At 43.8% G+C, this 15,747-nt stretch overlaps 1 protein-coding gene across 1 annotated transcript in view; it reads right to left on the bottom strand.

The window, feature by feature from the left end:
- LOC119170708 (scoloptoxin SSD976) overlaps positions 1 to 14,781 on the bottom strand; it is a 46,963-nt gene extending 32,182 nt beyond the window's left edge. Inside the window, exons 1-3 of the mRNA XM_037421945.2 lie at positions 14,184 to 14,781; positions 12,112 to 12,199; positions 10,437 to 10,609 (exon numbers count right to left, since the gene is read on the bottom strand). Of these exons, the coding sequence (XP_037277842.2) occupies positions 10,437 to 10,609; positions 12,112 to 12,199; positions 14,184 to 14,513 (591 nt within the window). The 5' untranslated portion in view covers positions 14,514 to 14,781. The remainder of the gene's footprint in view (positions 1 to 10,436; positions 10,610 to 12,111; positions 12,200 to 14,183) is intronic.
- Positions 14,782 to 15,747: the final 966 nt, after the last annotated feature.

The following is a 15,747-nucleotide window of genomic DNA, read 5'->3' as shown; positions in this document are numbered from 1 at the left end:
TGGCCCAATATGTCCTTGTTCGCAATGCTCCCGTTCTTGCCTCAAACCGTAGAGAACTACCCCAAGTATTGTTATATATCCTTTCCTTGGCTATTTCCTGCTTAAAAGTTCAATAGATCTCTAGTGCGGACTTCTTAATCATGTCGATTCTCCACGTATCGGTCTCAGCTTCCTTCACCTTCTTTTTAACCGATAATTTTTTTTTTAGGTTTTGCCCCCTGCTGTTTTCCAAGTATTTACCAATTTTCTGGTTCGCTTTCGCCATTTTGTATCGACATTCTTCATGTACAAGTAGCTGAATACCTTCGTAGCCCAACGCTCCTCCCCCATTTCTCTCAATCGCTTCTCAAATTTTATCTTGCTGTTAGATTCCTTGCCCTCAAATGATGTCTATCCCATATCACCTTGTACTCTCTGATTTGGTGTATTCCCGTGAGCTCCTAAGGCAAGCCTACCTATTCCACGTTGCTTAATTTCTAATCTTGCTTGAACTTCTGATCTCATGCATAAGACCACATTGCCGAACGTCAGACCAGGAACCAAGACCCTTTTCCATATTCCTCTCACAACATCATACCTATTGTAATTCCACAGTGCCCTGTTTTTCATTACCGCTGCATTCCTGTTACCTTTAGTCGACACGTATATTTCGTGTTCCCTTAGGTTCTCGGCCCCATTGCTTATCCATACGCCAAGATATTTGTATTTATCTGTTATCTCTAGCGCGACCTTCTGTATTCTAAGCTCACTACCTTCATTGTCATTAAAAATCATGACTGCTGAGTTTTCCTTACTGAATCTGAATTCTAACCTATCTCCCTCATTACCGCAGATGTCCACCAATGTGTGCAACGCTTCCTTGTTGTCGGCCATTAGCACTATATCATCTGCGTACATCAATGCTGATAGTGCCTGTTCAATGAGTTTTCCTTGTTCGACGAAATAGAGGTTGAAGCCCAGTCCACTTCCCTCTAATTTGGCCTGTAATCCTTGTAGGTACATCATGAATAACAAGGGTGACAGAGGAAACCCCTGCCTAAGCCCCCGTTTCACCTCTGTGGACTTAGATACCTGTTTTTCCCACTTTATAACTACCTTGTTACTTTTATAGATCTCTTTTAAAAATTAGTGACTACGTCTTCCACGCCTAGTGTGTCCAGTATTCCCCACAATTCCTCTTGAACCACGCTATCGTACGCTCCCTTGATATCCAAAAATGCTAGCCACAGAGGTCTGTATTCCTTTTTTGCTATTTCGATGCACTGCGTCAGTGAGAAAAGATTGTCTTCCAACCTCCTGTGTTTCCGAAACCCATTCTGCAGTTCCCCTAGCACCCCCTAATCCTCTATCCATGCCTGCATTCTCTCCTTTGTAATCTGCATCGCCAGCCTGTAGATCACTGATGTCACTGTTATAGGATGGTAGTTGTTTATGTCAGCTTTGTCCCCTTTTCCGTTATAGATCATGCTCATCCTGCTAAGTTTCCATCGGGAACTTCTCCATCGATTATTATTGTGCTCACTGCCTCTTTCAAAGTCTGCTTAGACTTCGGACCTAATGTCTTTATCAGCATAATTTGAATGCCATCTGGGCCCGTTGATGTACTACTAGGAACCCTTTTCTCAGCCCTTTCCCAGTCTTCTTGTGAAAATAGAGCCATTGCGCCACTTGATTCATCCTTGTATATTGTTGTGCATAAAGCGCTTCTGTGTTGAATTTTTCTGTCACCCTTGTTCTTGTATATTCGATAGCTTCGTCCCCTTCTAGCCTAGCACCTTGAGCTGTGGTTATAAACCTCTGCTCTAGGCTCGTCTCATTTCTTAGGGAGTTTAGATGGTTCCAAAATCTCGCAGCTGCCTTTCAATCTTTTTTATGTACTTCTGCCAGTCACTGGGCTCCCTTTCTTCTAATCTTTTCATTGTTCAGAAGGGATGCATTCCTTCTACAGCTTAGAAAGATTTCCCACTTTCTTTCAACTTCATCTGTTGGTTCGCCCCGCTGCTTAGCATGTCTGTGTTCCCCAGAGGCTTGCTGACGTTTTGCTATCGTTCTCTTAACTTCCTCATCCCACCAACTTTTGGGCTTGTGTCTTCTTTTCCGGGGTGACTTGTCACGTGCCTAAGCAAGCTCTAGCTCAAACAGTCTAATTAGATTCGTGTATGCCCACACTGTTTCATTATCCTCAGTAATTACTTTCTCAATTTGTTTAGTGGCTATTTCAATTTGCCTTTCTGAATAAAAAATTTTCTGTAGTTGCTCATCTTTCTCCTTCCCACTTTCACTGTTCTTCCAAAACTTAGCTTGATACGTTTGTGATCACTACCCAGACTTCTGGAGCCACCTTCAGCTATGTGCATTCCCCTGAGCTTATCATACATCCTATGTGACATCAGTGCGTAATCGATCGTCGACTGCAGCTTTCCTACCTCCCATGTTATTTGCCCTTCACACTCCTCGGTACTGCTGCAAATGATCATATCCAGCCTTTCACACATATCCATGATCATTTTGCCTGTCGTGTCAGTATACACATCTATATCTTCTATGTGTGCATTCATATCTCCAAGTGTAATTATTTCGCACTCTCCTCCTAACTGCTGAATGTCCTTTGATATACACTCTACCATTGCCTGGTTTTCCTCTCTGGCCTTTGCTCCCGTCTACAAGTACACGAAACCAAGAAGTGTCATTTGCCCTGCCACTTTTCCTTTTAGCCATAAATGTTCCTTGCACTCCTGCATGACCCTTTGCCAGTCTGTACTTTTATGAATGAATTTCCCAATACCACCCCCCTTTTTGCTGCCTTCTTTTCTATTACAATATTCCCATGCGTAGTCCGCATTGTTAAGAGCTTGTTCCATGTCCTTGATATGTGTTTCTACAAAACCGTATACCATCGGCCTCTCCTCCCTTAGCTGTTCTTCTATCTCTTCCCACTTCAGTCTGTTCCTACCACCCTGCAAGTTGATATACCCTATGTCTGAATTGGCTCGGCACTCGTCGCTACGTTTATTTCTAACCCGTAGTCCACCTATTTTAGATACTGGTGCCACTTTGGAATTTTATCTGTCCATACCACCTGTCAAAAAGTCTGCCTGGTTGTTTTTCTCGTTACTAGCTATCCTGCACCCCGAAGGGCCTGCTTGCCCCCCCAAAAAAGCTACTGCGCGTCCTGCAAGTCGCCAACCCACCTCATGACCTAGCCGCCCATCGAAGTGAATTCTGTCTCGTTGAAAACCACCCCACCTATGCACCTCTCTGTTTATTTCCACCACCTCAAAACCTTTCTCTCGACTCATCCGCCATATCTCTTGGTTTGCGTTGACCACCGCTCTTTGCAGGTTGCTATCACGCACTGGTACCTCCGGTATCGTGCACATCGCTACCTGTACCTCAGGAGAAGTGGCGCGCATGTCATCGACGCCTTTCGCCAATGTAGTTGCTAGTCCTGCTGTATCTTCATTTAGGACATCGTTTAAACTGTCTGAAATTATCACGAGGTTTCGGCTATCAGCTGTAGTTTTGAGTTTTGCGCTCCCTTGCCTTATGACTGCTTTCAGCTTGCGTCCTGGGAACGCCCCTACTGCAACCCTCTTGTCACCTCTTACCCTCTCTTTGATGGCTTCTGTGCATCGATTTTAATTCGAGTCCCCGGCGATTATCACATGCTGTGACTTTTCAGCTGGAGCATCCTGCACCTGGGGGTTACTTGCACCTGTGACGCCGGCTGCTTTGTCCCCTCCCAGCCAGACTACTACTTCGCTGAAGCTGGGCCTTGCGACAATTGAACCGGCTGAACCTGCTTTTTCCAAACTTGCTTGCTCTTTCTTCTCCGCAGTTCTGGTTGCCGGTTCCCTGCTGTTCTCTCCGTAGGCCGCTCCTCTGTTCACTTTGGGTAGTGCTTCCTCGGCGGACTTCAGCTTTTCTCCCATAGCCCTCGTTTTCTCTTGCTCTGGCGCCAACGCAGTCTCGAGCTAAGTGATTCTCATCAGCGTGTCACTCTGGGTAACCATCATTTTCTCCATTTTTTCCTCGACCTCACATTGCCTACACTTCGTGTCAGCCTCTTCTCCTTGCGCTTCTACACTTGGGTTCACTTTCAAACCAACCCCACATCCTGAACACTTCACAGTCTTTTTAACCATGTCTTTCCGACACCAATTGTTCTATGACTTGTCTCACTCAATCCTTACAAAACTTGAGCCCTGCCCTACGAAAAAGAGAAGGTCTAAGCTCTACTACAAAAATAGCGTGTTCAATGTACGTGCACCTCCCACACGGGGTGGTAAAAGAAAAAAAAAGAAAAAAATCAAACACACGCACACAAACTAATAAATACCTAGTGACTAACCCCCGAAAAGCCGCACAATAAAATAAGTGATACAGGGATTTTAACTTCTGTTTTATAATTATAAAGACAAGCTCAAAACATGCAAAACAACTTATCTGCACAGACAATCGGGAGCGCTCAAAAAACACTTCCATCCACCGTGACAGTCCGAACCGAAAGCCACCATCCCCCACCATCCGCCACCCCCAAGTGGGATGGTGGCGCCACCTATTAGATGATTCATAAGTTGAACAGTGAAAATGAAATTAAAACGAGAATGTTTGGCTATGCCACCGCGTGAAACATTGTTAGAAGTTTATTTTTGTGATAATAAAGGTAAATAAATATGAACCACGTACAAAACGCGAAAACATCTATGTTGCCGAATTCTTTACATTGATCTTGTAGTTAGGCCTAGGCGCGTTCGAAATGGGAAGCCATCTCAAAAACAATACCAACGTATCCGTAATACTCAGTCATCGAAGCTAACTCAAAGCAAGCGAAGCCACTTTGAACAGTCGTTTGCTGCGAACAAGGTGACTCTTTCAACAACTACGCCAAAATCACTTCGAAGCGGGCGTCCGAGAGCGCTGCCATGTTTACGTACACTACATGCACTTACGCTACCTTAAATCTGAAAAATACCGCGCGTACAGTAAGCGGTACGCGTAATGTACGTATCTGCGCATGCGCACTTCGATTCCGGTAACACGGTACGCCCAGTATCACGGTAAGCCCGGTATACTATAACTCTCTAATAAATATTGTTCTCTGTATCACTCGTGCATTGTTTTTTACTGGTGCCCACCGCCAATAAATGCGTTTCGGTTTTATGTAACCTTTGTATGCACAGGTGCAGTGTTCCTAAGGGTGCTTTGGTCTGCTGCTGGCTGTATCGACGCGCTTAATTGAAACGGGCGAAAAATAACGAGACATCCTAGCCCTGCACGAGTCCTGATCTCCTTCGTCTAATTCTGTTAATAATGATAGCCATAGAAAAAAAAAAAACCGAGACAACCGCGTAGGCACATACGCACCCGGTACGGAATAAAAAAGGCGGTTATTTTTTTTTTCTACCTAGAAACCAACAAAGTTTGTTGTCTGCTTCCTGTTTACTCAGCACCATCTCTTCGCTGCCCTCGGCAGTTCTATGTGCCACCACTGCTTATCTTGCGTATTGTTGTCAAGGCTACAGCTTCCCTTCTCTAAAATGGTTCTTTATTCCATGGCTATTGTGCAGAAAGTTGCTGTAACAAAAAACGTAGATGAGCTAGAGCAGGGCTGGTGCGTATGACTAGAGTGTACTAGAAGCTTTTGAGTGGCCCAAGCAGCTGCCTGGGAGCGGCCGTTTCGGCGTGGAATGATGCGGTGGCGCTGGCATCGACCAATCTTCCCGGGTGGATGGCTGGCAGGCGTTCCGCGTACGTGTTGGTACCTCTCCGTCGCGCGTAGTGTGAAGATGATCTCCCTCTTTTTTTTCTTATTCACATACCTCCCCTTTTTTGCGCAAATAAAGGTTATTTAACATTATTATTACTGAATTTGCAGCTGACCGAACTGCAGCCCGAAGCAGCATAGCACATTGTACAATATAACGAGCGCGTTTTTTTTTTAATTTTTAAAGTGTACACATTTTAGACGAGAAACCAGCTGGCCGGTTCACACCGGAAGCGCCCCCCCTTCCCCCCCCCCCGAAAAAAAGGAATATGCTGCACACAAAACGAACAACTCTTGGTCCATTCCACGTAAAACACCAAAGCTGGACCCAAATAAAAGGCTCGTTGCTTGTGGATGCGTGCACACACGACAACAAAGTAGGCTTTATTGATATTATTTGAAGAACAGCAGAGTTTTTACAAACCTCCCTTTGGTTTTTAAATATGGGAATAAATTCATTGTTGTAGGACCCACAAAAATGCAAATACGTAATACTGCAGAAGAATGTCTTAAGTGAAACATAGTAGTGGAAGATTTTGAGAGTTTAAAAAACGCAACAACACTGCAAAGCAGAGTCGTAACTAATGATAATCATAATTGATAACATAAAAGTGCAAGGTTCACATATCTCTAAAACAATACATTTGCAATGAAGTAAATAGTAAAAAACGTAAAATATAGAGCCAGGATACGAAAGATAATATAAAACAAAGCAAACAGAACGGCAGAGTTTAGGTTGTCTTTCCAAAATGCATTTAAATAAAAAAAGATGTTATGGTCGAAAGATCGTTTGAAGGGACACTGAAGTGCAACAATAAATTGACTTAGATCGATGAATTATGCACCGAGATCCCTAATGCTGCTAAATTTACCATCACAGGTTTAATGCAAAAAGATTCGAGATCAAAGATTTATTTTGAGATTTCGCGTCATTATTTGCACGTTCTCTCGCTTACAAGCCTCTTCTAGGAAAAATTGTTTTTTTTTTCTTGGTGTACCGTCAAAAAATTAAGAGTGTAAGAAAATATGCACGAAAAATGACATCCTTTTTACGCCACTGTAGCAATTGATAGCCTACTCAATTTCAAGTGCTGCTGTGCGCTTTTGACACTGTAGAAGATTTCTCCTCTTGACTTCATTTGCGCGTGTAGATTGTCGGTAAGGTCTGAAGGTGGCAAAAATGAAGTTTCTGCTGCTCCACAATAGAGTGAGACGCTTGCAACAAACTGCAGAGCATCTGAGGCTTCTCAAACAGTTACTAAACTGGACTTGCTGATTAGTTTCTCTTGCACGAACGCTTCACATTGCACGCTTCCATTGTCTGCACAGGTGAAGTATACGGCTCGTTGAATACAAAGTGCATGAGTGCTAGGATTCAGTGAGCACGCTACGTACGACACGCCGGCAAATCCAGGAAACTCATGCAGCGCCCATGACTTTGATGGTAGGACAAGACCACGAAGGTCACTGACAGTGACAACCGCGTCAGACGAGGGACTTCAGCTTGCCTCGTCAGCTTCGTCGCCATCTACAGAAGTTGCACCGTTGTTATCCACAAGGAGCTGTGCAGGAGTGCTAATGCGTCGCCGTTTTCTGTTGTCATTCTCAGCCGGCACACACTGATACCGCCGCTTTGTTTGGGTCCGTGGAGCCGGAGTTTTGAGCGTCAAATATGCAGGCAGGATGGGCAAGATCGTCGGGACTGCATCAGGGGCAAGTGTCGGCGTTCCCCTAGGAATTCGGACTTGAACACCATTGATTACATGTACGTAGTCTCTCACAATGAAATGCGGTTCGAAATGTAACTCGCACACAGCACAATCGGCGTCAAGTGGCTTGTCAAGCCGATGGAGGTTCTGCTCCCATAGAAGTCGTCGTTCTTCGTCTTTCGGGGCCTTAAAAAGCATTAACTTCCGACTTTGTTGCACACGCGGATATCCAGTTGTGCAACCTGGCGCGTAACAATCGTTTAGACGCAACTTCTTCGTCATTTCGCGACTAAAACCGAGATGCCGGCCATGCCGCCGAGCCAGCCGAGTAAACCAAGTGGGAAGATTGGGCGATGGCAGCGCCGCCGCTACTTTCGCCGCAAGTTGGGGATGGAGAAACCAAGGGGAGAGCGTTTCGGTCGCGCCACTCAAAAGTTCTAGTACACTCTAGTATGACTGAATCGTAGGTGTAGAAGCCGGCGTGCGAGCCTGTGGCCGTGGCCAATGCTCGTGCTCTGTGCCCTTCACTTTCATTATTTTTTACCCCTCACAATTGTAAAATTATTTCCCGCGTTTGCAGTCGCTACAAGATATTTTTTGTTATGCCTAATGAAACTGAAGAGTGGTGCTCTAGTGGGCTGCCTGATTAAACTTGCAAAACAGTGTGCAGCGCTACGGCGTAGGAAAAACGCTATGACGTAGCTTTGCACACATTAGTAGGCTCTTAGCTTATACGTATCATTCGTTACGTCACCGTGTTACCGGATAGCGGAAGGAATTTATGCATACGTGAGTTTTTAGGAAACGTAAACTACTACTGGCAGGAAACAGTTATTGCACACTTTGAACACAAGAAAACGGCTACTCACCCGCAACAAGTTTTAGGAAACTCTTTGCCGGATAAGTTTACGTTTATGGTCCTATCCCGTAAATTCAGCTTTGTTAGAGGCGTCTCATAATAGTAGCTTTCCGGAGAATTGAGCCACCGAGTCAAAAAATAAACCGAAGTGCAAGCGCCCATCACGTCCACGTTGTTTTAGCGCGGTTGCCAAAGCTAGAATGACGTAGAGTACCACAGCTGTAAAGCTCAGAAGCTCCAAGCTCCTGACACCCTTAACAGGGAGTGACGTTCAGCGGAACCGAATTGAACCAGGCAAGCGCAACATATTTATTGCAGGAACTTCGTGCATACTACTTTTGGCGTGAATGACTTGCAGCGGCGCAATTGTGAATAGGTGACGTTTTTAATCATTGTTGCCTGAAAACGGTTGGTGAAAACAAACGTGCCAATGACCGTGGTTTCACGAAACGTCATAAAATGTCGACCCCATTGTCTGATAACCCTGCATTTCTACAGCTCGTCCCGTATACCAGGTTATGTAGACGTTCAAAATATCCTCTAATATTTTGCCGCCGATAATGAATCTAAACTAAAAAGTAAATATATTTTTAAAAAGTAGTCACTGCCGAAAAGTAAAGGGTAAACTTGCACATTAACGTAGGGGGAGCTAAAAGTTTGCTAAAAACACGCTGAACTTAACCCGGTATCCCGGTAGCATGTTGTCATTAAAAAGTATACGTCAAGCAAAGAACACCTACCAACTGGCCAGTGCGGATGCGTTCAGCTACCTGTACCTAATCTTAATGCAAGGAAAACAGCAGTCTAAACCAGTGTCGTTGGGACGAGTCGTCCAATACTTCGGGATTATTACGCCCAAACCAGCGTGTAACCACTTATTTATTTTTCTGTGGCAAATGGGTGGAGGCTCCGTACATGTACTGTCGTACATGTACCCACGTTCAGTAGAGCGGGACGGCTCAGTGCTCTCCCATAGTTGAGTACCAAGTACTCGAAATCGTTAAACATTTTTTTTCTAAACACAGTTTCTTCATCCCTCCTGATTTTTTGTCAACAGGGCCTCATCAAGTGTGAGGCTCCAGGATAGCCTAATGCTCTCCCATAGTAAAGTAGTCGAAATCGTTAGCCATCTTCTCTAAACGAATCCTCTGTTAAAGTGTTTTGTAGACCTGTTAATAATTTGTACTGTCCGTGATGAAATTGTCATGCACCAAGAGCCGTAGAGACAAGACAGGAACAGCAGGGCAGAAAGACACGAGCGCGTATTTTCAAACGAAGCGCTAACACACACTTCCTTTTCGTTCTCTTTGCCCTCTTCAGCTGGCTACGGCTTGCCGGCTCACAACTCTAGGTGGAATTATTCCCCCTCCCATTAGAGCATCTACTCGATGCTCTTACACAAGGGGACAGCAGGGCCGATAAGAAAAAAAAGAGAAACGATACCTCTAGTGCACAGAGCATATGCAGGTGCAAAGAAAATTTTCTGATGTTGGTCATAAGAAACAAAAAACATTAACACAGTTCAGTTCGTTCGAGACCCAAGGGACAACGTAAAAAAAGGAAATGTTTGCTGGCCGGGCACAATAAGGCGAGTATCACCGCGTAAAATAAGGTTCTAGGCGGACGAATAATGCCACCTAGAGTTGTGAGCCGGCAAGCCCTAGCGAGCGAAAAAGGGCAAAGAGAACGAAGAAGTGTGGTTAGCGCTCACCACTCTAGGTGGCAATATATATATTTGAACACTGATATCGCAGAGTAAAGGCACAGTAACCGTTAACGCAAGAATACTTCGAAGCTGCTTTTGTCATGAACTGGTTTAGTCTGATCGATTGGGGTATATCTAAAGCAGAGGTATAAAATACAGTCATTCACTTCATAGAGCAGTGTATGGAGTAGACTGTATAGCTTTTTTCCTGATTGTAAAGCGTATACAATAGACTTCCCATGGCAACAGCCTTTTTATTGGGCATCAAATTCTTTTATCTTTTGCAACCGGGCTTTTTAGCAGCCCATAGAAATACATAGCCTTCGATAAGGGTGCCTAATATTCGATAACCATCTTATTTCAATAGTGGCGTAAGAAATGGACAATGTTCCACACCTGAGTGAACTGCCCAATGCCGCGTTCGGTATTGCGGTAGGAGCTGATGACGTCGTCTTCGACGTCCGTGTGCTGATCCATCCAAGCGCTCAGGTGCGGGAGGTCCAGGTGATCCGAGAACGGATCCGAGCTTGCCTCCCAGCCCACGTTCTGGCCCACTGAGGGAGGCTTGACTGCATGAACAGGAATGTGGAATTAGATCAACACCGTGAATTTACAGGATGAAACACAAAAATCAAAAAGGAAGTAAGCTCCCACCTAAATGGACACAAACAGCAAAACGATTTTTCGCATATTACAAAGTAGACTTTTACAATATCAAAAACGCCACTTGTAGCGCGAAACGACGCTTTCTAAGCTAGTAGAGGCTGGGAAAGCAAATGCGGGTGGAGATGCCAGCTTAAAATTCTCCCACTAAAAACACCGTGACGTCGTCAATATTCAAGGCGTCTACTGGGTTCTACGTAGCTTTCAATTGATAAAAATAAAGTACTTTATCATATGCGCCTGCCATAGACTGAAAAAAAAGACGAAGTTTCCCGAGGTTTTTGCGAGCCAATATCAAGAAAATACCAGTTATTTCATTTAATTCTCCTGGTGTCATGCACGTAGATTTTGACGCAAAATATATTATTGAGACTTTAACCTTGAGTTTTCTTCGCTAAAGAGGAACTTATTGAAACACACCACATTAAAGTTATCAAAGTGCACTTTGTCAGTCTAAACCAACAACCGTTTCCCTTTTGTGTCTTTAAAATAAGTAGGAGCCACATATAAAAAGTGGAACCACACTTATTCAAAGAGACATTAAACCAATAAGTAGTTTCACTTTTACATCTAAGTCACTATTTGTGAGTCTAAAATGCATCAAAATGCTAGGTATGCCATAAAAGACAGAAGAAGTACCGAAAAAAAAAGTTCTCACAGCAACACGCACACAGAGAAAGTGAAAGAACGAGAATCGTTCGAAATGTTGCTTCTTTTTTTTTTCGACGAAACCAAGTGAAAGAACACACTTAACTAAAGGAAAGCACAAGGGGCATTATTTGCTATTTTTATCTGTATAGCGCAGCATAGATGTGTTATACTTTAGAAGTCAACGCTTTCATCTAATTGTTAGTTTTTTTTTACTAAAGCGCATTCGGTACATCAGAGTTCCTCTTATGTTCAGTATTGCTTTGCTACTGCTGTAAAGTATAGTTTCAAGCAATACGGGCACCAATGTAAAGTTGAATTTAAGGTCGCCTCTCGCCTTTGTCAGCGTTTGCTGGGAAAAAGAAGTTTCCAATGATAAAATCGCATCAAACTGTGTGATAAGAAACGCGGAGTCCTAAATTTGCTATAGTTCTGGGAAATTATCACTGATCCAAACAAGGCGATTCTATCAGATTTTTTTTAAATTTTTTATATAACAATTTACTTTATGCATTAGCGTTAACACTTCTCCGCAAAACTGATTTGAACATCGGCCGTATTCATTTCGTTTTTAGGAATCGATGTGTTCACTATTAAGATGATACAGTGTTCATACAAAACGCACAAGTCAAGTGTTCAAACTCAAATCAGTGTTTTAAATTAGTGTTCTACTTTAACTGGCACCGCTAAAGAAGACTATTAAAGGTTAAATGGTGGCGCCAGTCAGCTTTTGCACTTAGAAGACTCTAAAGAAACTCACTTGTTTTCTCTTCCTCATCCATCTCCGGTGAAAAGCTGCACTGTTTGGCCTGCGCTTGCGCCAATTCAGCGAGGTCGTCGTCCCACCTCTGTGCAGAAATAAACATTGCAAAAAATATGAAATCTATTGACGGAAACGTTGATGGTGTGGTATACTGTAGAAGGCGGGTGCTCTAATCATTCTGACCCGGCACCGCATTCGCCGAAAAAATTTGGATAACATCCCCATTTTTCTGTGTACGCACTCCAATTTAAGTTATATCAGTGCGTCGTCACATTCTCACAATAAAATAAATCAGTTGGCAGAGCATTAACCGAAGAAATTTGCATTATATCACCATTTTCCTTTGTACGTACTCCCATTCATGTTATATCAGTGCGTTGTCACTTCTCACAATAAACTAAATCAATTTGCAGGGAGTGCCAGTTCTGGCTCCTAGCCTTGCTGTGGCCCACCCATGCCCACATTTTACTTTGGGCTGTTTTTGAAAAATGAATAGATAAGTGCCAAGTGGCTTGAATTCATACGTTTTGGAGTTAAAATTCAATGAAATCCAATCGACACTACACGCACGGCTAGGGAGTGTGTGTAAACTGTATTACTAGATTACAGCCAACATCAGCGTCTGCATCGTAGATGTAATTAATGAACAAGTGTTTGTCACTAAGAAAATCCGCAAATCAAGGGATCAAATCCCGGCTGCGGCGGCTGCATTTTCAATGAAAGCGAGAATGCTGCAGGCCCGTGTGCTCAGGTACGAGTGCACTTAAAAAACCCAGAGGGTCGCAATTTCCAGAGCCCTTCACTACGGTGTCTCTCAATTATATCGTGTTTTTGGGGTGTTAAATCGCACATATCAATCTATTATATCAATCGCTAATGAAAGGGCAATCCTTTAGTTCTTAACGCAACGTCTTATCCCTGCAGCAAATAGCCTCCGTCTGACACGCATCCTAAACGTTTAGCTCAGAATCCTCTCTTGATGCATGGTCAGCGTGGAGCCTTGCCAAACTTCACAAACCAGGGGTAAATTTATTTCTTGAGAGATATGTGAGGTTTAACGTCCCAAAAACACCATAATATTTTGAGGGTTGTCGTAGTGAAGGGCTCCAATAATTTCGAACACCAGGGGCTCTTAAACGTGCACCCGAAGCTGAGCACAAATGCCTTCAGCAGCAGGTTTATTCCTTATATACCAGGAAAGTTTTAAACTCTCAGATAAAAGTAAACAAAGCGATTAAACGGCTTCCGAAATTGTTTCATAAAAAAGGATCTATCTATTTATCTATCTATCTATCTATCTATCTCTCTATCTATCTATCTATCTATCTATCTATCTATCTATCTATCTATCTATCTATCTATCTATCTATCTATCTATCTATCTATCTATCTATCTATCTATCTATCTATCTATCTATCTATCTATCTATCTATCTATCTACCTATCTATATATCTATCTATCTATCTATCTATCTATCTATCTATCTATCTATCTATCTATCTATCTATCTATCTATCTATCTATCTATCTATCTATCTATCTATCTATCTATCTATCTAGCCACCAACGTCTTGATGCTTTGCTGGCTACCTTCTTTACTTGGCGCGCACGAACTAGGGTATGAGAGGTTATGAGCGTACAACGGACATGAATTGCAGTTCCTGACCTCAACAGGTTGGTCATCTATTCCATAAAATCCTTTTCACAGTCACGGGTGGCGCCTACCCGCATACCGTGGCATATTTTAGGATAATATAATAATAATTTTAATTTAATATTTTAGGATATGCACACTACTCAAACTGCGCGATGACGTTGATCCGCCTCATAAGACTTGGGGAGTGGGATAAGCAGCTCCTCACTGACTCCGTTGAGTGAAGTTTATTCCCACAATGCGTGGGACGCTCCAGAAAGTTCAAATTTTGCTCCATCGAAACTGGGCTTCCATAGCTTGCATATTATTAGCCTAGGTCGTCGATCTTAATAGCGCAAAAACTTAGCCGCTAGAGTATACCACAATGTAGACATTTTTGCAAACCAGCGTCAATGAAATCAACTCGCCCTCACCAATGCTAGCATGTTGGCGGCAGGCTTGAGCCCCTTCAACAGTCCCTTCGCCACCATGCTGCGAAGCTCGTTGTGCTGCCTCAGCAGCGCGGCCTTCTCGTCGGCGTTGAGGCCCGTGCTGATGACGTGGCAGTTTGGGATGGCCGGCGGTGGCACGACAGGCTGTTCCTCATCGACTCCCCACAGATGATTCCCGGTCACAAACGCCGTGACCACGGCAAACGCCAGTTGCAGCTTGGACAAGTCGGGCAGCATTCTCGACGGTGGCCTAGGCATGCGTGGCGTGATTCTGCCGTTAGCTAGAGAATTGGTCGCGGACGTGGAACGCATTGTTAGCACGCGCCCGAAGTGAATCCAGTGATTGGCACAAGTGGTGAGCGGTAATATGTTGTTCCTGCACAGTACCCCGCAAGCCGCACTTGCGGGAGAAAAAGCTTCGCGTTGAAATGTACGGAATCGTGCCTTTTCGAAGACAAACACCCAAGGATCAACACTTTATGTTAGCGACTGTGATTCCCTTGGGCAGCTGTCACATTCAATGACACCTTTTCAGTGCAGCGAATCAAACACGGCTGTTTCCTTCCACGACGACATGCCCCACATTACGCACCTCCTCCTCCACCCACCCTCACCACCTCCACTCTCCAAGTGCTGCGCCAACGAAACATCCCCCTATAACGGCACGTTACACGTGTAGGGACCTTTCGACGGTGTGTTCGATTCGACTACACTTGAGGTATGCGAGATATCCCCACGTAACCATTTCGCAGCTTCATGTACCCGGCTAACATAATCATCCACCAAGGGTAACTGAAAGTTCAGCGTAACTAGAAAGGTTAAAGAATATTTTTGTGACACTCATGTCTAACATGCCTGCCGACTATGATGAAATCCTCTGTGCGTGGATTATTCAAGATAACTCGCATAACCATGAGATGCCTCGTGGTTACGCGACCGACAACCTGGGCGTTGGCTCTGGCGCCGGGACTGGAATTTGTTGGCTGGAAACAGGATTTCCACCTTGCTTTTTTGCTTTATTTTGTTACGCTGTATGGTGTAAGGGAGCATTCTTGTACAACCAAGTAACCAAACTTGACGCAAGTGATGGATAGATTCCGCCAACACAGGCCTCTCCGAATGGCCTACTGGCCCCAATAACCTAATAAAGTCTCCCAAAACACTTCAGCTAGAGAAGAAATTATATGAATGCATGAGTAGTATAAATATTCTGCCTTGTTTTCTGGCATGTGAAATCAGTTAGGCTGTGAATCAGACGCAGCTTGATGTTACACGTTGTGTTGCACATTGTGGAAAAAAAGTTGCGTTTGATTCGCAGCTTCTTTCCGACACCACACACCAGTGTCTCTAATTTTCATTTAGCAAATGGAAAAAAAAATTGGCATCAACTATAACTCAAACTTCATTCAGCTTCTTTAACTGTTGTCACAGCACTTGAAACACACTACAAATGAGGTTTCCAATGTTCACCCTGATTATCCCACTACGTTGTTTCCATCTGTCAGCTCCCACCTAGATTTTGTATTTACAAATGAGGTTAGAAATA

This window comes from Rhipicephalus microplus, chromosome 2, assembly GCF_043290135.1.
Source record: "Rhipicephalus microplus isolate Deutch F79 chromosome 2, USDA_Rmic, whole genome shotgun sequence".
Classification (NCBI taxonomy): Eukaryota; Metazoa; Arthropoda; class Arachnida; order Ixodida; family Ixodidae; genus Rhipicephalus; species Rhipicephalus microplus.
Note: the sequence above shows the minus strand (reverse complement) of the source record. Positions and strands in the feature narration are given on the sequence as shown.